This window comes from Talpa europaea (genome assembly GCF_964194135.1).
Source record: "Talpa europaea genome assembly, chromosome: 15".
NCBI classification, from domain to species: domain Eukaryota; kingdom Metazoa; phylum Chordata; class Mammalia; order Eulipotyphla; family Talpidae; genus Talpa; species Talpa europaea.
In genome coordinates, this window is record NC_140083.1 from 77,788,949 (window position 1) to 77,811,436 (window position 22,488).

The 22,488-nt window shown below is 38.5% G+C and overlaps 1 protein-coding gene across 2 annotated transcripts in view; it reads left to right on the forward strand.

Moving 5' to 3' along the window:
• DIP2B (disco interacting protein 2 homolog B) overlaps positions 1–22,488 on the forward strand; it is a gene marked incomplete at both ends in the record, with an annotated part of 180,658 nt that overhangs the window by 137,726 nt on the left and 20,444 nt on the right. For both annotated transcript variants that reach the window (XM_084256214.1, XM_084256213.1), the window contains 11 exons: positions 1,185–1,287; positions 2,331–2,395; positions 4,315–4,408; positions 5,280–5,399; positions 6,658–6,772; positions 7,352–7,491; positions 8,290–8,426; positions 10,932–11,012; positions 12,869–12,996; positions 15,073–15,187; positions 18,976–19,177. In XM_084256214.1, the coding sequence (XP_084112340.1) occupies positions 1,185–1,287; positions 2,331–2,395; positions 4,315–4,408; positions 5,280–5,399; positions 6,658–6,772; positions 7,352–7,491; positions 8,290–8,426; positions 10,932–11,012; positions 12,869–12,996; positions 15,073–15,187; positions 18,976–19,177 (1,300 nt within the window). The remainder of the gene's footprint in view (positions 1–1,184; positions 1,288–2,330; positions 2,396–4,314; positions 4,409–5,279; positions 5,400–6,657; positions 6,773–7,351; positions 7,492–8,289; positions 8,427–10,931; positions 11,013–12,868; positions 12,997–15,072; positions 15,188–18,975; positions 19,178–22,488) is intronic.

A 22,488-nucleotide genomic window follows, 5' to 3' on the forward strand; every position in this document is an offset into this window, starting at 1 on the left:
AACCCAGCTCACGGTGGTGGGGACAGAGACAACTGGATGGAGCCTGGAAGACAGTGAGAAAGTCAAATAGGTAAGACTTAGTGACTTACTCTGGAGAGGGAGGAGGCAAGAGAGACCCAAGTATCTGACTTGGGCAACTGGAAAGATGGCAGCCTCCTTCACTAAGATAGAAAACAGCAAGAAAAGTTTTTATGGGCAAAGGATTGGTGAAGTGCTGGGTATATTGGGATTCCCTGGATCTCTGAAGAGAGGTCTGGTCTAAACGCAGAGAGTTGGGAGTTATCAGGACATGGTATCCTGATGGAAAAAAGTGAAGAGGAGGAAAGAACAGAATTTTAAAGGAATGCCAGCTTTTAAGGGATGGGCAGAGAAAGTAAGAGAGAGAGGAAAGAGAAAGTACCAAGAAAGGAAGTAGTCAAATGTTGCAGAAAGATCTGATAAGATAAAATATGCACAGCAGGGGAGGGGTAGGAGAAGGGTCAAAACAGGGGAGGGAAGAACACTCAGGACTGTGGTGATGGATCACAGGTGCTGTCATGGTAGGGGTTCATGAATGGATCACAGGGACTACACCGATGGGGAGAGATCAAATACTGAACAAAAATGAACAAAGATGTAAGAAAATAAATAAACTTAATTAAAAAAACATGAAGTATGTAATATATCCTTTTGATTTAAACAACCAAAAAATTGCTGATCTTGGTAAAAAGCAACTTGAATGAAGCATTGAGGTAAAATCAGACTTACAGATGATTGATCAATAGGCCATTTCTAGGTTTCCTCCTCCCAGTCTGGGAGCTTCTGACAGACCCGGGCCACAGCTTCCATGCCCTTAAGTGTGCCATGGCGCGCTTGCTGCGTATTCGTGCAGCGCTGCTTTTAATGCAGTTCAAGCTCTTACTTGTTGTAGCCTCGTTTAGTCACTTTACACTGATGACCAATTACACTTTTAAGGCTTTTTCACACATATTTTTTTGAACTTTGTCATTTCCCCAGTCCTGTCTTTGTGTGATGAGAGTTTGGAACCCAAATTTCAAGCCCGGAATAGTCATATAAAACATGTGAAGTTCAGCCCATTAATATGACTTCTTTGGTTTCATTTTTGGATTCTGGTTTTGCTATTTGAAATAACCCATTTTACTGTGTTTCTTATATCTTTGTTTTGTGTGTGTGTTTTTTCCTAGTATAAAACAAGCAAAGAAGGGAGTGTCATGGGAGTTACAGTGTCCCGACTTGCCATGTTGTCTCACTGCCAAGCTCTGTCCCAGGCCTGCAATTATTCCGAAGGTCAGACTCCATCCCATGACTGCCTCCCTGTGAGCACAGGCGTTTGTGACTGTGAGCAGGGTGCTCATTGATGGATTCCAGTTAATGACCAAATCAAGAGTGAAATTTTATAACACATTCTTGGCGTGCTTTTTGCTTTCTTCTCTTTCAAAAATATGCTGTAATTTAAAGGAACTAAAATTCCTGGCAAACCAAGTAGAAATCTAGAAACCATGATTTCTAGAGTACAGAAATAGAAAACTAATTTAAACCATGTGTTTATTAGCTGCAGAATGTCAAATATCTCTACCTTCTCCTATATATAGAACTACCATCAGTTATACATTTGGAGTTAGGGAAGAAATTCGACTACCAAAAAAAGAAATTAAAACACAAAAATGTATTCTGTATTGTTGAACTTTAGATGTATTGAGATAGAGATAGAGATACACTTTGACTATTTACCTTACAATGTTCTTAACAATGTTATTTTAGTGTTTTATTTTCCTTTCATAAAGTGAAACTAGTTAAATGCATTATAGAAAAGCATTGTTGTGTGGTTAAAAAATGTATATAATTCAAGCGATCAAAATGCCAAGAAATTGGCATTGATTAAATACATCAGTGGTTATACCTTAAGGTATTAAAGTTCATGTTCTTGAATATTAAACATGGGGAAATTGTTTCAACATATCATTAAGTGGAAACAAATTAGTTATAGAAGTATATGGCCCATTTTGTTAGAGATGAAGCTGTATAAGTGTGCTTAGAAAGATATGTGTGTGTGTAGCTTACATATGTATATGTATTTCAACATTTTAATATCTCAGAAGACAGTCACTAAGTCAAAGGAGTTTTGAACTCACTGTCTCTTTTCTGACCATATCATTATTAGCCTATGACCTATGATTATTAGTCCTGTCAATTTGAGGAGACCTTCAAGTTATCAAAAGCTCCCAAGAGTGATTTCTTTAAAAGCACAAAATTAGTTATGTGTCTTTGCTACTTAACACTAAAGAGGATTTCCTTTTTATTTTTTTTCCTTTTTTTTTTTTCTGTTTTAGGAGAAACAGTGGTAAATGTTTTAGACTTTAAGAAAGATGCTGGGCTGTGGCATGGCATGTTTGCGGTAAGTTGGAATGACGGCCTTTAGTGAAAATTATGCTTGTGATTCAAATCAGTAATGCATGCTGTGTGACCAGAACATTTCTCAGTGTCTGAAGTTTAAGCCCACAAAAGACCAGTAATATTTTCCAGAGGAATTTGATCTTATAGTACAAATAGTAATTTTTTTAAAATGAGAATATAATTCTGTTTTTCCTTAATTGTGGAAGAATTTAGGATTAAAATTTTTTAAAACATCTGCTGTGATGTCTCAAAGTATAAAAGATTCTGCAAGTGACTATTATGATTTCTAAAAATTGTTTGATATTTACCTTTTTTCTGATGAAAGGCTTACATAAATATGATTCGAACTTCACGACTATGATTAATAACATTTAACCTTCTCATTCGCAAAATGTATTGAATAAATTGCTGCTGCAGCTAAACACTAGAGTAACAAGGTAGATCAGGCTGCTTTCCATAGAGAGGAATAAGTAACAAGCATTCTATGAGATTTAGAGAAAGGTGAGTGCCTGCCAGCTCTGGAATCAAGACAGTTTTTATGGAAGAAGTGACATTTGAGTTGGTCTTTGAATAATGGGTAAGATTTAGCCATAAAGAAATTTGGGGAGTAAACAGAGAAGGGACATTTCACATAGGAAAAGCTACCATACATAACATGCTGGTTAGGAGGGGAAGGTAGAGGTCCAGGATCCTATAGTTGAAAAGTAAGTACCTTGTTCAACTTCTTTACACATTGCAGTAGTCTGGAAAAGGATAGAAAATGAGGCATGGGGAAAGATGAGGAGGCTCCATTTTCACTTGTGACACCTCAAATTAAGATTCTTATTCCTCAAATGTACATACTTGCCTTCTCTTTTCTGAAGCCCTTTTTTAAAACTCATAGGTTAATAAATTCCTTGTGAGGAGTTAGAGGCAGTCTTCTCCCTATGATCTGAAAAGCAAGCTAGGAACATAATGTGAAGAAATAGTTATAAACATCATTCTTTCCCTGACATATAAAAGTTTGTCATTGTAGCTAGAAACCTGGGGGAAGGAGAGAAAAGATCTTAATTTATTTGGTTGGGTCACTTTGGTAATGAGCAAAATGACCAGCCTAAATGCAAGACTAGTTACTCTGCCAGGCTTGGTCTCTGGGTACCAGAATTACCTAGGTATATGTTGTTTGGATGGCAGGAGAGAGACCAATGTGTAGGACCCCTCAGCTCACTCAGCTTTATCACCCAAATGCCTAATAGGAATGGCCAGGACCTTCTCTAAGCAACAGGAAAATTTTTATTTCTTGCTTTTTAATACCCAACCCTTTGAGGTGGCAAGCATGAGCATGATGAAAGCGCTTAGTAGTTTGGTGGGCAGTGTGACACTGTTACATTTTTTTAAAAGTTATATCCTATGACCTAACAGTACCACTTTTCTGTATCAACCCTAGAAAAACACTTATATATGTGTATAGGGAAATAAGTACAAATAATGTTCCTTGAAACATTGTAATTGGGAAAACAAAAGTGTGAGAAATAGGTTCACACATATAAATTGTGGTATAAATTATGATATTACATATTATCCTATGGAATACTGTTCAACAATTCAAGAATTATGTAGATTTCTTATATTGATGTACATAGAATTAGTGCTAAAACAATTAGAAAAAAAGCAGCTGTATAGTGTGATAACCTTTATGGACAATACACTGTTTTTATGAGGACAGATTCAGTGATTATCTCTGAGAAGAGAAAGCAACCAGATTTGAGGGAAGATAGCAGAAAGGTCTTCAGCCTTGGAGTTACTATTTCAGGTTATTTTCAAAACGCATGATTTTGAATATTATGCATGATTAAAACCATTAACAAAATATTAGTTGAACTTTAAAATGCTCAGTGTGAATTAGATATTGAATACTTTTTATCTTTCTTTGCTTTTCAGAATGTAATGAATAAGATGCACACAATTAGCGTACCCTACTCTGTTATGAAGACTTGTCCTCTCTCCTGGGTCCAGAGAGTACACGCCCACAAAGGTAGCTGTACACAGCATCTAAATTTTAGTTATGTGACTGTTTTTGAGCTAGGATTTTAGAGATTTTTCACTTTGCCCTTCTAGAGACGTAATTCTTCGTTTTGGTGACTCATAAAATCATATCATCACACCACCATCCTTCCTTAAGAATTGCAATGAGGGCCTCCCCTGGTGGCGCAGCGGTTGAGCGCTGGGCTGCGAGGCTGGCCGCAGCCTCTGCGACGCCGGTTCGTTCCCTGGCCGCCGGCAAGGGTCCCACAAATAAATAAAAATAAATAAATAAATAGCAGGTCTCCACACGAGTCCCATTGATAAAAAAAAAAAAAGAATTGCAATGAACTGGCCCAAATCAGAGCCATGATTTGCTTATATTGCTTTGGTGTTCGGTGCTTTCTTGGCTGAGATGTATGGCCTGTCCACAGGTCACAGTGCGCAGAACATTTGCATATCAGTGAGACTCTGCTACCTCAGCACAGGTCCTTTAAAACCTTTTTTATTTTTTGGGCCTCCCTAGTGGTGCAGGGGTTTAAGTCTCAGCGCTATCAAGCTATCACCAGCCACTGCTGGCGTTCAGTCCCTGGCCAGGGAGCCTCTCCTGTCTTACCTGCTGCTCCCCTCAGTGTATTTCAGTAGATCCGCCTGTTCTGCTCCTTACTCTCTCTCTGGTAAATCCTCACACCCCCTGCACCTCTGGCCTACAGCTTAGTTCTATGCATAAATAAAATAAAAATAAATCTTTTAAAAAATAGCTTTTTATTTTCTCTAAGTGAAAATCAGGATCCCTAAAATAATTGAAAATCTTATTATAGTATATTAATCTGCCACATTTAACATGCATGTGTGTGTTAACTTTATCCCTTTTGAATTTATAGCTAAGGTAGCTTTAGTAAAGTGTCGGGACTTGCACTGGGCTATGATGGCACATCGGGACCAAAGAGATGTGAGCTTGAGTTCCCTTCGGATGTTAATTGTGACTGATGGAGCTAATCCCTGTGAGTATTCTAGAGTGTGTGTCTAGGATTATTTCTTTTGGTAGGCTGAGGTTTTTGCCCTCTCTCTGTAAGCATTTAGAAAATATGTCTGTATTGCAATGTAAATCATACATCTTAAAACTCACCCATTTAAAGTGTGCCCGTCAATGGTTTCAGAATATTCAGTTAAAAGTATATGATGTAAATTGTTACAGTATTTTATGATTTAAGTTTAGAACATCATCACCCTCAAAAGAAACCTGCTAATAGCCACTGAAAATCACTCCCCATTTCTTTCCAGCTACCCCCTAACTAATCTACTTTTATGTCTCTATAGAATAACCTATTTATCTATTCTAGACATTTCATAATGCTGTATTTTGTAGTCTTTATGACAGGCTTTGTTCACTAGCATAATATTTTCAAGTCTTATCCATGTGTGTTTTAGCATGTGTCCATACTTCGTTCTTTTCCATTGCCATGTAGTATTCCATTGCATAGGTAGACCACATTTCATTTATCCGTTCTTCATCTGATATAATGAATGAGATGCGTATAGTTGAGTACCAGTGGCTTTTAAAACCACTCTTTCTTGCTCATTTACATTCTTTTTCTAACATGTAACTAAAAGAAGTGATTAAAAAGGTGACTTAAGTAATGAAGTGTCTGAACATTACGTAAATTCCCCCTAGCAGCAAATTAAAGGAATTTGTGAAACCTTTTAGTGATCTTAGTATGTTTCTTGCTTTTCCCCACGAGCACAAACATTCTGATCCTCTACCCAGTAGCATCAGGTAAGCATTGGATAGTGGCTCCTTGCCATAAATAGATATTTATCAGTATTCACATTGCTAATCCTGATTTAAAACACAGACATGGAATTGACCTTAACTAGAAATAAATCAGAGAATATTACAGAGAAGGGGTAGAACTACTGCACTGGCTGAAGTAGTTCCAGGAAGAGTTTCTTAGTTCTAAACTTGCTGCCTGATGCCCACAGCACATCTCTACTATTGATGGGGCAGTTTGATAGGCATGAAACTTATTCCAGATTATAACGTTTAATCAAGTCTGTGACTTTTCATGTACTGGATGAGCATTCATTTGTCCTTTAAATGTATCAACAATCTCGCAGGCACAGTAAAATATTTGGATGGAATTAATGTACCATAGAGTTCTAATGAGAAGCAAATATGTCAGGTTTCTGCTCTTTGCCAGTTTCTTGCAGTAGTGAAAATCACAATTTCAGCTTTCAAGTTGATCTGTTCCAACTCCTTAGGGTCTGTGTCCTCCTGCGATGCCTTCTTGAGTCTGTTCCAAAGCCACGGGCTGAAACCCGAGGCCATCTGTCCATGTGCTACTTCTGCTGAAGCCATGACTGTCGCGATCCGCAGGTATTGTCCCAAATGTCAGTGCGCTCGATGTATGTCACAGCGCTGATCAAGTGTATAATATTTACCAGGCAGTGATGAACTGTGCTAATTTCTTCATAAGCCTAAAAGTGAAACTGACTTTAAAAAGCAGTTTGAAGCATCTCATTTATTTTTCCCACTCTTGTCCTAAGTGGTAAACTGATAATTTAATTATTTCCATCCCATATTTGTGAATTAGTTATTTTTGTGGTGTTTTGGTCTTCTGAAGCCTTAGTTGGCATCTTAGACTAGAAATAGACTATTCTTGATCGTAGCTTAAGTATGGAATGTGTATCTATAGTACGCCAAAGACCAATATATTCTGAACAGTTGATTAAAATTTACTTTTTTCTACCTGAATCAAAGTTGACCATACAGGTCATGTGAATTTTTACATGTGAATTTGATTAATCTGGCTTGTTCTTAGCAGAGAAAATGAAGATTGGGGCCGGGTTGGGGGGAGAAGAAGAGAGAGAGAATCAGAGAACTTACTTTTCTTACATATTCATACTTTTCTCTTACTATCATTTAATTTACCAAATTTGATTATTTTGTTTTCAGGCCTGGAGTGCCAGGTGCTCCTTTGCCGGGGAGAGCCATTCTCTCAATGAATGGATTAAGCTATGGGGTGATACGGGTCAATACTGAAGATAAAAATTCAGCACTGACAGTCCAGGATGTGGGACATGTCATGCCTGGTGGTGAGTTCTCCGGGGCATCGTTTGGCTTTTCATAAAGTTCTGTCATTAGAGAGAGTAGAGCCTGATAAAATATGAGTTTAAAAAGCCAGAAATCCAAAATTTAGTACTTAGTCACTTAATTTCTCAAAAGCTCTCTCTGTTAGTTAAGTGATTCTAATTATACTTACCTTCTAGCACTAGAGTGTGATTTAATTATAAATGCTAATTACAGTTGTGTACATGGAAAGCTAAGTACTGGAAGACAGTAAATTTGTCTGCTTTTCGCTGTAATTGCCAAACCCTTGCAACTGGCTGAAAGTTGGCACCCACTGCTCCATGTTTGAATTTTATCTGGCAAATTAATTTTACCTGTTTCTTTGAATTTTGCAGTCATTTCTAATATGTCACTGTCTTTAAAAGTTTTGTTCTGCATTGCATGTTTTATTTGTTGAATCTTAAAAAAATTATCAGGGCTAAAAGATGGAAATTTCAAATGTAGTTTCAGTTCTATTTCTGTGACGCTTCATGTCTGTCTTTTTTTTTTTTTTAACATAGCTGTTTGTGTTCTTACTTCTTAGTAAATGTAAAAACCTTCTTGGGTTAACAAGGATGAAATGGTTATTTTGCCAAGGATTTCCAGAATCTATGTGTCTCTCTTTCTTTTTTTTTTTTTTTTTTTTGTGGGACCCTCGCCGGCGGCCAGGGAACAAACCAGCGCTGCAGAGGCTGCAGACAGCCTTGCAGCCCAGCACTCAACCGCTGCACCACGAGGGGAGGCCCCAGAATCTATGTCTCTTAACTATAATTTCTGTACACTAGGGATGATGTGCATTGTGAGACCTGATGGCCCACCCCAGCTCTGCAAAACAGATGAAATTGGAGAGATCTGTGTCAGCTCCAGAACAGGAGGCATGATGTATTTTGGGCTTGCTGGTGTGACAAAAAATACATTTGAGGTATATGATACTAAAGTTTTGCAAGGAAAATGTTTTATGAGGGTTTTGGGAGGGCAGATGACCTGGCTCATGGAAAATAGCTTAAAGTGACAGCTAAGAGCATGTCCTTTACTAATTGATCTTAATCTTTCTGGACCTCAGTTTCCTTATCAAGTGCGAGTGATCATAGTATCTACCTCATAGGATTGTTCTGGGAAGTAAATGATGGTGATTGTCAGGTGCTTAAAACAGCACTTAATTGGGTCACAGGAAGTGCTGTTGTTTATCTGTTAAATAAAGCATAAGATGCCTCACAAAAATTCACTCCAGTGACTGTTGGTCTGAGTTTCATAAGCCCCCAAATTTAATTTTGAAAGTGCAATGAGAGTAGACCCGTGCCTTAAAGAGTAGTCAAGTTAATGTAGCTCGTAAAAACAGATAAAATTCAGAATGTCTGGTTACTAATAAAAATGAAGAACTGTCCTGTCACAGGGCAGATTGTTCCCATTATTCAAACTCTCAGACATATTTTCTGGGCACCTTTTATATATCTGGCACTGTTCTAGATGTTTGGGCTCCATCAGGAAAAGAAACTAGCAAGGCTCTTGGAATAGCTCATATTTTAGTGAAACTAGCATGGTGTTTCCCTGCAGGATGTTCTGCATACAGAGCCAAATAGTAATGAAAGTTTGCCTGGTGAGTCTGGAAATCAGAGCAGCATAATTAGTTGTCTATATTTTGTAGCTGGGGTTAATCTGCCTCAGGCTGACTGCAAGGAACAGAACACTTCAGTTTCTGGCCCACATCCCCTTCACACTGGACAAGGCTTACAAGAGTACAGTCAGTTTTCAATTCTTCAAGCTATGTTTTTCTCCAATCTAGACTACTGGCTCTCAGCATGGCAGGACACGTTGTCTGTATGAATAGCGTGGTAGCTGAAAAAGGTTAAGAACTCCTGAGCTGACTGTCGTCTGTGTATACCTAGCTTAACATGATATAATATAAATTATTAAATGTCTGCTTTTGTTATTCATCATCATTACCTTCTTGTCCTACCTTCAAAAATTGTGATCATTGGGGACTTCCCTGGTGACACGGGGGTTAAGTTTCTACGCTCTCAAGCTATCACCAGCCACTGTGGCACAAGTTCGATGCCTGGCCAGGATGCTGACCCACATATTGGGCAGCAGACCTCTCCTATCTCACCTGCTGCTCCCCTCAGCATGTATTTCAGTCATTCCGTCTGTTCTGCTCCCCATTCTGTCTCTGGTGAATCCTCTCACTCCCTGCACCTCTGGCCTGTACCCCAGTTCTTGGATGCATAAATAAATTAAAAACAATAATTTTACAAAAAAAATTGTCATCATTTCAACTTGAGAGATGTAGACATTCATAAGCTCTTCAGGTATGTTTACTGCCTGTCTTTTGGTTCACTTTCACAGGTAGCTCTCTGCTGAGTGTTTTTTACTAATTTAAATTTCACCCTATTTCTCTGATTTTTAAGTCCTTAGGACTACATGTTTCTAATACCTGAAATTTTTTTCATTGTGTATTCCTTACTATAAACAAAATCCACAAGCAGTGTTTGAATATCTGATAATATATTTTTTTACCTGGGAAGGCAGCTGCCTAACCAGAAGTTTCAGATTTGATACCTGCTAGGTCCACAGCAAGAAAGAAATTTTGGTTATATTATAAAGGCATTGGGAGTTCCATTTTATGACCATAGAAACAGGTTTGGAGAAGTCCAGGAACTTGCCCAAGGTCCACATTATTAGTAACTGGTAGGGCCAGAAATTGAGCTTATGGCCGACTCCAAGGACTATGTTCTCTTGCCACTGAACACACCCTCCCAATGGTATATTACAGAACTATGTACAAAGGAAGCCACTCTGACTGTTACCAGCTTGCAGGGGTATCCATGATACATATATTACATGAAAAGTGTGTATTTGTAAAAAAGCAAGTTGTGCAACAGTGTTTATAATATGATACCTTAAAAAAATTCTCATACGTTAATATATCTAAAAATATCCAGAGAAATAAATAACAAATTATAAGTATTGTTATCTCTTATTTGTTATCTCCAGGCTTACTGGATTACTATTACTATTTATATAATATTTTTTCAACAAGCATGCATGAATGTTAAAATTTTTTTTAATAACTCTAAAGATTGGGGCCTCCCTGGTGGCGCAAGGGGTTAAGACACAACCTATGAAGCTGTCCGCAGCCACTGCAGCACAAGTTCGATCCCCAACCAGGGACATACCCACATGGCACAGCAGACCTCTCCTGACTCACCCACTGCTCTCCTCAGCAGTGTATTTCAGTCAGTCTGCCTGTTCTGTTCCCCACTCTGTCTCTGGTGAATCCTCTCACTACCCCCTACCTCTGGCCTATACCCCAGTTCTTTTATGCATAAATAAATCTTTTTAAAAAAAAAAGTTTAAAAAAAAACTCTAAAGATTGAATGCATTTTTAAGAAAAAGCTAAGACTTACACTTCGTTCTTTCTTCTTTTTAGGTGATTCCAGTGAACTATGCAGGCTCTGCTGTTGGGGATGTGCCATTCATCCGGTCAGGATTGCTGGGATTTGTAGGGCCAGTAAGTGATGCTTTTATTTTGGTGCATCTGATCCAAATACATGGTCATTCATAGACCATAACAAATTCTGATTAGTCTAAGAGTGTAATAGGACCACTTAACTTAGAGCGTTTTCTGTAAGAACATAGTAACATGATTTAATGTTTATTGCCTTTATTATGCAAGTCCAGTTGACTTTCCAAAACTCTTTTCACTTATTCTTGCTACCATTCTTTCATTTGATTATATATTCCAATAAGTTAGAAAGTGCTGAAAAAAGTTATCTTCAATAGCAAAGGAAAACTATAATAATGTATAAAGCATTTTCATACAAATTATCATACTACACCATGTAGTAAATCACTGAATGAAAATGATTTGTTTTTAAACAATTGGTGTTTACAGGCACTGGAGTTACAGTTACTGGAACACAGAACACAAAAAGCCTGTTCTCAAAGAGCTCACAGTTAGCTTGATGAGCCAGCAGGCGGCGGTGAGCCAGATCACCAAGGGCTTTGCATGATGTAATGGGAAGGTTGGATTTTATTTCTAATAGGCAGTCTTTATTGTAGTTGAGCTCATATACCTCCATCCATCTCTAATTACCTTCCTGCTCTCTCTTCTTTTAACAGCTTAAGTTATATAAGAAAAGATCTAATTTTACTTTATTTCTTCCCTACCATTTATGGCGGGAAGGGGGCAAGAGCATGCCTCTGAGAGACTCACTCTCCTAGAAACAAATCTAGATTTACTGTCTTCACTCAGCACCAAGAAATCCTTTGCTCCTTTTAGCTTACCACTCTACTATTAGGGTCCAAAATGGAGCTCCAGCTATCACATCTGCATTCCAGGAAGCAGGGCAGAGGAAAGAATGCAGTCCTACTCTCTCTTAAGGAAGATTTCCTGAAACTGCTGTGCCACACTTCCATTTATAGCTCATTGTTCTAAACTAGTCATATAACCACATCCAACTACAAGAAGGCTGAAATGCAACCTTCATTTTGGTCAGCCATGCCCAGCTGGAAATTCTGTTACTCTGAAAGAAATGGAGAAATGCACTTGGGAGGACCAGTGGTGACTCTCTTGTTCTCTTATTTCCACACACTTATCAACTTTGTTGGAAATAGCTGGTCCTTTTCTGTCATCTGAGATTGACCAGTAGCTTCTTAAGGCTAGAGTCTGTCTTCCATAGCCCAGTGTATGGAACTGCATTATGTTCAATAATAAATCAATAAATGACATTGATAGTTTAATGACTGCTAGGTCTTTTAATATATGTCAGTAGCCCAAGATCTAATGAAAGGAAAGGTTGATTTGCTGCAAATTGGTATGGGAGGATTATTGACAAGTATTATTCATACAATGATGCTGTTAGGGCGTTGACAGCAGGTTGCCCTGCAGTTTTCTTAACTTCTTGAGGAGAGACTCTTACGCGTTACCTTTCTTTACTAGCCTGTTTCTAATATTGCCAGATTGAAACAGCTTTACTCTTTTAAACCTCAAGCAGTCATTCTAATGTTCAAACTATTCTAATCTCTAATTCCAGTAATTATTGAATTCATATTTTATATTCATATGTTTGTATCACAGAGGTACTTTCTATGAATAGGTGCAGATGAACTGATACATAATCATGATTGGCAAAATAAACTATGCCTGTGTGGGATCTTGGTTTTTATCTTATAAAATTCCTCCCAAAGAGTAAATATAAGTGGATTTCCTCATTATATATACTGTGGACACCATTAATTCTAATATTCTGCTGATTCTTGAGAAGTTTCACATATTTTGGTGAGATCTATTTCAAGGCAGGAAGTAGAATGTTTGTTTTACTATTTAAATCACGGAAATCAAGGTAAATTGTTTTTACCTTTCAGGGCAGCCTGGTATTTGTGGTTGGAAAAATGGATGGGTTACTGATGGTTAGTGGTCGAAGACATAATGCTGACGACATTGTTGCTACTGGATTGGCAGTTGAATCAATAAAGACTGTTTATAGAGGAAGGTGAGTAGTACAGAATCCAAAAGTTAGCACTTCCCACAGAATCTAAATATATCTCCACAAGGTGACTTGAGTTGTGTCTACAGATTCTCTTTCCAAGTTACTGAGTTATTTTTGGTTAAGCATAGCAGAAATGGGGCTTTGAATATTTATTTAAAATATCTGGTTCCTTGGATTTTATTGAAAGGAATAAGACATAACCGTATACTGTATTTCAGTTTTGTTTTTTTTTTTAAGATGTATTTATTTATGCATACAAGACCCGGGGTACAGGCCAAAGATATGGTGGGTGGGAGGGTGAGAGGATTCACCAGAGACAGAGCAGGGAACAGAACAGGCAGACTGACTGAAATACACTGCTGAGGGGAGCAGCGGGTGAGACAGGAGAGGTCTGCTGCGCCATGTGGGTTGCTCCCTGGCCGGCCAGGGATTGAACTCGTGCTGCAGAGTGCTTCATAGTGTGGTGCTTAACCCCTTGCACCACCAGGGAGGCCCCTGTGTTTCAGTTTTTAATTTATTACTATTTGTTTTAAATCCTGAAGACTGAGGAGAATACCAAAACATCGAGCTTCCTATACTCCTTCAATAGGAAAGGGGTGCCATTTGGATTAATGGAGATAAGATGCTACTCTGTAGGAGTTTTACAATCTGTGAATGATTTCTCTTACTCATCTCTAAATTATTTTAACACACAAAATTTTATGCAATTTTAACACAGAAATTAACATTATATCTGAGCACTAATTTTAACTTATGTCCATGAAATCAATTGCATATCCTTTTTTCTTTGCTTATTAATGTGAGAAAAGAGCCAGATACTTGGCTCTTATTTGAATAGTGGATATCCTGTTCAGTAGTTTATGATCATGGCTATGTATCTTAAAGCAATCTTGGTGTCCCTTTTAGTTTTTTAAGAAGTAAGGAAAATTAAGCCAATAGAGAACCAATACCTGAAACGTATAGTTTTTGAAATGCTGTGGCTTCCTGTGAGATAGATGGCAGCTCCCCGGGCCCTAGGCCCTCTGTCTCTGGTCACAGTTCTGTCCCCAGCACTCAGCATGGTGCCTGGTGCATAGTAGCTCAGAAAGTATGTATAGGAGGAAGGAAGGGAGATGGTCAGGCAGACTGGCATATTCTCTGTTGAAAGAATTTGCCATTCTCTGATGTATTCATTCCATAAGAATTTACTGGGAGCCAACTGTGTGCCATTGTTCTAGAAGCTCAGGGTGTGACAGTGAGCAAAACCAACCAAGTCTTTCGCAGTGAAGCTCACACTCTCATTGGGAGAAACAGTTATCACAGAGAGAAATAGATAATACATGGGATGGTAACCATTTTGCAGAACAAACACATGGCGCTGGGGGTGGAGGGGAGAATTTGCCAGCTTAAATAAGGTGGTCTGGGAATGCCTCACTCTTAGGGAGACATTTTGAGTGGAGACCTCAAGCAGAACAAAGTCCATCCCTCCTGTGGCCTGCCAGGTCCTCCGAGACTACCCTGGCCTGGATCTGACTCTCCCCACCACTCTCTGCTTCACCACTCTGCTCCAGGCACACTGGCCTTCTTGCTGTTCCTCAAACCTGCCAAGCTCGTTCCTACCTCAGAACCTTTTCGCTTTCTGTTCCTTCTGCCCGGAAACCTCTTCCTCCAGAACTCCGCATGGCTCGCGTCCTCACTTCATTCAGGTCTCTGCTCCAGGGTCCTCTCCTCAGGGAGGCACTCCCCAACCACCCTGCCCTCATAGTACGACCCTGCACACCACTCCACCCCCTCACCCTGCCTTAGTTTTACAGTATGACATTGCTTTATATTTATTTGTCTGTTCTGTCTTCCTAACATGCGAGATCCACAAAGTCAAGGACTTTGTCTTATTTATCACTGTGTGCCAACATTCACGACAGTGGTGCTTAATACATTTTTTTTGAGTCCTCATTTGATGGTAATGATTGTGACATGTTCTTTTTTAAACTGCTCATTTCTGGGTAGTGTGGTGGGGATGTCTCCTCATAATTCCAATGAGCAAAGCAAATAGGACTGGTTGTGAAGGGAGTCCTGATGTGTTTGATCTGTCTCTCTTAGAATTGCTGTGTTTTCTGTGTCTGTGTTTTATGATGAGCGCATCGTGGTGGTTGCGGAACAAAGACCCGACGCCTCTGAGGAGGATAGTTTCCAGTGGATGAGCCGTGTGCTTCAGGTGAGCACCCAGCCTCTTTGTCCCGTAGGCTGGCTTTGTTGTCAGAGGTGACAGCAGGGACTGCATAAGCATCTTTTTTTTTGACAGGCTGTTTTTTTCCTTTCCCGGTAACTCTTCAAGTGTTCAGGGTATTAGCAAAAGTTGCGTGAAATCAGGTAATTAATACCATTTCTCCTGTGGGCCACGTAGGTTTGTGGTTTTTTGTTTTTTGTTTTTGTTTTTTGCTCAAGTTGCCAAGAACAATTTACTTGACTTGCCTCAACAAACTCACTTTTTTGTGCTAGAGTGTTTATTACCCATGAAAGTTTTAATCGTCCATATGTGGAACACATTGTTGACAGTGATCAATCTACTTGTCAGCAGCTCCAGTCTTACCAAATGCTGTAAATGCTGCCTAGAGTGCAAGATTCCAATAAAATATATAAAAATATAAAGGAGTTTTACTGTCAAGTTAGAGAGGTGGGTCATATAAGCCATTAGGGAAGGCTAAAGATCTGGGTTCAATATAAGGAATATGTTTCTAGGGGATGACCGGGGAGAATGATGGGAAGAGCCCAGTCCACTCTGGGATCATAGGCTTTGAGTCCTGGCTCCAGTCCTCAGCAGATAGGTGCCTTAGGCAAGTTACTTAACCTCACTGAATTTGTTTCCTAACCTGTAAAGTGGGGATAAAATTATCTGTTACAGGCTATTGGAATGATTGAGATAATTAATTGAAGTATATAATGCCTGCATTTAGTAAATAATGATTATTATCAACATCAAAAATATTGGTCATAAGCATAATCTCCAATAAGGAGCTTAGAGAAACCCATTCTGTCTTTAAATAACATTTCCTTTCCCTCTGTTCCCTCAGTCATCTTTATTTTTCTCAGTATTTATTATCATGTAAGTGTATATTATAAACATGTAATGTTTATATTATGTATTTTAAACATTATATTCATCATATATTAATTGCTTTCATTATATGGTCATATATTAATTTTTTTTCTACATCCGCTACACCATAAGCCCCATGAAGGCCAGGTCTTTCTCTTTTGTTCCCTGCTCGACTCCCAGAGCCTGATAGCTCTGCCAGCTCATCATCGCAGTAGGTTTAGTAAATGTTTGTTGGCTAACTGCATAGTCCGAAGAAAGCATGGATTGTCCTTGCCACAGCAATTTATGTGTTAGTGGCAGTGTTCCCAGCATGCATAACTTCTCTGTTTGCCGCATTTATATTTATTAACTGCCAATTAGCAGTACTGTTAGAAATGATTTAAAGATGAGATGCGTGATAGAGCTAAATAACTTTTAAGATTCTCCTCTATGCTCTGAGTCTGTGATTCTGAAGTCTCAGCTGGTACAGCATAGGCTCTTTATAGTGGAACATCACAGAGAAGAAAGAGACCCTCCTGGAGCTAAGCCATGCAGAAGAGACCATGTGTCGAGTGGGACTGGGCCGATCTCTGACACACGATTGAGAGTCAGATCTGCAAAGAGACTATGTTTTCATACCATTCATATATTCAGACAAAAAAAGCTGCTTATTTCATTCAGAATGAACTTTGAGGCATAATGATAGAATCTTGTGGTAAATTACACATTTTTTCCTATTACAGGAAACTAAAATTCCCCAAGATATTTGTTACTTTTCCATGGAAAGAAACTATAGGAGGGCCTCCCCGGTGGCGCAGCGGTTGAGCGCTGGGTTGCGAAGCTGCCCGCGGCCTCTGCGGTGCCGGTTCGATCCCCGGCTGCTCCCCGGCCAGCGGAGGAGGTCCCATATGGCGCGCAGACCTCTCCTGCCGCCCGCTGCTCCCCTCAGCAGTGTACTTCGGTCCTTCTGCCTGCTCTGCTCCCCGCTATGGCTCTGGTGAATTCTCTCACCCTCCCGCGCTTCTGACTCTACCCAGTGCATGTATAAACAAAACAAACAAATAAAACATGCCTCTATAAAAAAAAAAAAATTATAAAAAAAAAAAAAAGAAACTAGGAATTAAATGCACTGCTAACTTCCTAATCCAGATTCTTGTAAAAGTCATTTGGCGTCTACTTTGGGCATGAAATAAGAGGGCATTATTTTCCCAGTCCTGTAGCTTTTCAATCTGGGACATTTGGATCCACAGTAGAACACTAAACACACTGTGTGTTCTGGTAGGTTAGATCCCAGAGATTGTTTAATTCCAGGTTTGTCTATAATATGAAGCAGATACCTAACACCTAAGGAAGGTGTTTAATAGATAACTTAGAGTATTTTCAGTGGGGAATTCAGACTATATATAATATATTTGTTAACTTTCTGTATATTCAGAGGTGCCAGACTTAGGAACTCTGCCAGACTTTCCTTTTCTCAGTTTTCTCTGTTGGTTAGTAGGACAGTCTGAGAAATATGATTTTAAAGTTTATTCCTTTGCCCATTTAAGTTATTTTAACAGAAGATCTGACCTTTTTATTACTGTCAGTCCATTCTTCTTTTGAAGACTGTATGTCCTTTTCAGTAAGATTATAGGTAAAAAACAGTGATTGTTCTTAATTGAAAGCAATTAATAAATATATGATGAATATAAACAATATATTGATAGTTGATCAGTTATTTTTAAAAGATAAGTGAAGCAGAAAGTCATAAAAAATGAGAAATTCTTTGAGTATTGTATTTTATTTTTTTCCCCCACTCTTTTGTGTGTGTGTGTGTTTTTTTAAGAATTATTTTATTTATACAAGAACTTGGGTACAGGCCAGATGTGCGGGAGGGTGAGAGGATTCACCAGAGACAGTGGGGAACAGAACAGGCAGAATGACCGAAATAACACTGCTGAAGGAAGAAGAGGGCAAGACAGGAGAGGTCTGCTGCACCATTTTGGTTGCTCTGTGGCAGGTGGGGATCGAACCAACACTGCAGAGGGTGCGGAAAGCTTCACAGTGCTGCCCTGAACTGCCTGCACCACTAGGGAGGCCCTCGAGTATTATATTTTAATACAAAACATACCAATATGTTGTCATTTTATATGCCAGGTGAACTTATTTCTGTAAACTACATCCAAACATATTGTCTTTGGTTTCTAGCTTCATTTCTTTTAAATTAGTCTAGAATATAAGTATTTGTAAAGGGACTTTTAGATTTAACTTGCCCATACCTGTGAATAGTAGTTTTTTAGGAGCTCACCTTCAATGAATCTTTCTAAAACATAACTCTTTTTGCACTCATCTTTTATCAACTGATGTATTAGTTAAATTTTATGTACATAGTAACAAGAACAGCTGGCACAATAGTTGCAGAAGCACTGAGGGAGCTTATGGCCTTCATGGCCCAGTGAGCAGGGGCCACACCTGGTTTGCAGAGTGGATTCCTGGTAACTTCTTGAACCACCTAAGCAGAGGCCTATTTACAAAGTTTCTGTTGTAGTCATAATAAAAATACTTGATGGGATGCTGCCAACTCATGAATCATTTAAGAAAGTCAAAACTCCAAAAAAAAAAAAAAAAACCACAACTTAGCCTCTATTTAACTGACCAGTGTTAGACAGCTAAAATCTTAAAAGCATCTAAACAAATTTCAAGGTTTTTTGACCTTATCACACAAGACAGAATATACTAGGATGTGTAGACCAGTATGTACCTTTGTCCATGCTTACCCCTTCTGTTAATTTCTGCCATTACTGAATATGAGATTTTAATAATTAACAGATTCTAGACCTGGAATAGATAGAAAAAGAAAATCCAAGTGAAATAATGGAGTATGTCAGGAATATGTCAAATGTAGTCAAATTAATCTCATTGAATAATTTTCTTTCTGTTTTTTCTAGGCCATTGATAGCATTCATCAAGTTGGTGTTTATTGTCTTGCTCTGGTACCTGCCAATACATTGCCCAAAACTCCACTAGGAGGGATCCATATATCTCAGACTAAACAGCTCTTTCTGGAGGGCTCTCTGCATCCTTGCAATATCCTCATGTGCCCACATACGTGTGTCACCAATTTGCCAAAACCCCGGCAAAAGCAACCAGGTAATATGCTGGCTTTGTATATTTATCAGTTTTTGCTAGTGGAAATAGGAGTTTATGGAGGCTAATTTTCTGAAGGGGTAGTTAAAAATCAAAAAGTCTGTACATTACTAATCAAGAAATGTATAAATAGAAATCTCTTCAAAACACATTGTTTGCCTAAATATCTTACACATGTATAAAACACACAAATCCCCCTCAAATCCTGTTACACTGAAGTCATGTATTTATTTGCCATATAGGTGAAATCAATTTAAATAGTATTTAATCTAGGATTCTCTTAACAAAACTTTGATGTCACATTAGATGCTACTTAGAGACATAGTAGCTGCTTAAAACTGTTTTGCTAGTCAAATTTCAACCAGTTTTATTAAATGATAAAACCTACATGAAAGGTTTATTCCATGCCCCCATAGGTATAGCAACAGTCTGATGAAAGCGTTAGGTTTGGAGTCTGTATTTTTGCTCTCCATTTTGATTGCCCTCTAAGATCTTAATGGGGTGCCTATGAGTCAGACCAAAGCAGTTTGAAAATCCTGGCATTGATGAGATGTGGGTGATGTGGGCATAGCATGAGAGGTTGGGGGTTAAGAATACAGGAAAGTGAAGATGGGTAGGAGTGAGGTCAGAAAGGAAAGAGAAAAAGGAAGATGAAAAAGGTATTAAGAGACAAGTTTTTTCTTTCTCAGGTAAAAGAAATCTAGAGCTAGGCAGTCCAGGGATAAGATGGTAATTCCTCAATCATTGTGTTCTAGCTTCCCATCTTTTTGTTCTGCCTTAGGATTAGTGAGTTGTTACTCATTAATTGTTATAGGTATGCTGCATAACAAATGACACTGAAACTCAGTGGCTTAAACATGATGTACAATAATAAAATATAAGATTAGTTGCTGAACTGACAGTTACATCTAAATAACTGTGGTAAGCAGTTCACACAGCAGATCATGGAAGTAACTATTTGCGGATCATAGTAACAGTAATTTAATACCCTCATAAAAACATGCTAAAGAGTCAACCTTACCTTATATTTTATTATTGTACATCATGTTTATCTTTAGTAAAAGGTACCTTACAGAAATATAATTAAATGCCACACTTTCTCTTCCCTTCCTAACCTTCCCACATTTGGTTGCATAACAATGACACTGAAACTCAGTGGCTTAAAACAAGCTTTTATTTTTCACTCATAAGACGTAGTTTGGCTGAGATCGACAGGGGCTGGCTTGGCTCCAGCGTGAAGGCTGGGTTCACTGTTCCATGTGTCTCCTCGCCTTGGGACCAGCAGCTACCTGGGCCATATTCTTCTCAAGGCAGATGGCAGAAGCATGAAGGCAGGCCAAGCCATACAAACACATCCAAGCTTCTGTTTGTGTCATGTCTCCTCACATTTCATTGTCTGAGACAAGTGAGACCATGCCCAAAGTGAATGGAGCAGAGCAGTGTGCTCCTCCCGTGTAATCACAGCAAGGGCAGGTAGGAAAGCATGTTAAGAAAATGAAGTCCTCTGCCACAGCTGTCCTTCACATACAGAGTCAGGGCCCAGTGAGGCTTCCTGACCTCCGGCCATCCTTTCTGCATTCCAGGTGAGAAAAAAAGGCAAAGACGGGAATACCCTTCCTGTTTCATTGTATTTTCTAGAGTTTCGTGGATTACTTCCTCTTTCTTATATATTGTTGTCACACTAAAGAATACAGTCTTTATTCCAGGCATTGGCCAACTGAAAAGTGGCAGTTCTGTTATTAGGGAGCAATGGAGAATAAATATTGGAATTGATGAGTAGCAATATTTTCCAAGGGAAATTTACAATTTTGTGGGGAAAATAAAAAGGTATATTACAGCAGTAAGCAATAAGCCCCCTAGATGTTACTGCTTTCCGTTATGTTTTCATTTTCTGTGACCCGTAAACTCAAGAAATGACACATAAGGAACTCAAGAAAATTGCTGCTATATTTTTTTGTTTTTTAAGCGCCACTGAAAATTTCCCTTTTTAAAATGTCACATCTTTATTAATTTTACTGGATTGGACAGCTTACATAGTCAAATATTCTGAGATCCTGTCTCTATAAAAGGCTATCTCCACCTTCATGTAACTATAATTTATGTAGTTTCCTAGGAAGGAATTTTGCAGATTATACTTAAAAATTGCAATAGACACTTTGGAGACCAAAAATACTCAGCAGTCAGAGAGCTGGAATATTATCTCCTTTTTAAGTTTTATAGTTGATGTTTAATTTTTTAACTTCATTTTGAAATAATTCCACACTTATAAAAAAGTTCCCAAATAATCCAGTTACACCCTTTCCCAGCTTCCTCAAATGTTAAAAAGCATAATTTCAGTGATTTTTCTTTCAGCTGGAAACAACAGGACCAACATTCAGAACCAACAGATTTTAGAAATAAAAATTATTTAGTAAGCCAAGTGTAGCATCAGCATTATTAAAAGCTCAGCTGGCAATAAATTTTATCTTTTAGCCATCTTCTTAGTTTGATACAGTAGCATCTTAACCTTTAAGTAACCTCTAAGAAAGTTATCCAATTCCTAGCACTTCTTTTCTCGAGAGAGGAGAGTTCTTCCATTTTATTTTGAAGTTTCAAATCCGTGGGGAAAAGTTAAAAGAAACGTGTAATGAAGACCCATATACCTTTCCCTAGATTCACCAAACAACATCTTCATACCAAACTTTGTAAGTAAATTGCAGGCATGACACCTAGCCCCTGAGTATTTCCACAGTGTAGCCCCAAAAAACAAAATAGTCTCTTAAATTTTTCCTTACCAGCCATAATGCCATCATCCAATTAAGGAATTTAACTTTAATATAATACTATCATCAAATAATGCATACTGCATATTCAGGTTTTTCCACTTGTTTATGTTTGAATTTTTCTTTTTAAATCCACTGTTAAGTCAAAGTCATACGTTGCATTTGACTATTGTGTTGTTTTAATTTAGACTTCTCAGCCTTATTTTGACATGGACATTTTTGAAGAATCCAGGCCAGTTTTCTTATTGAATATCCCACAATTTAATGAAAATCTTCTGATATTCCTGCAATCTCATGGATGGCAGCCTTTTTTCCAGGCCCAATATTCATTACTGCTAAGCCCACTTTAAGGGTAGTATGGCTGGAGCAAATGAGATTATTTATCAACAGGAACCAGTGAATAATGTACCTCCCTACACCCACCTACAGGAGCCCACCTGCTCCACTCACCCTGCTCCCTTCCAATCTCTCTGTCTCCCATTATCCTGGATTTTTTTCCCCTAGCATTTCCTGCTACTTGACAGTATTTATTTGTGCATGTACTTATTGGTT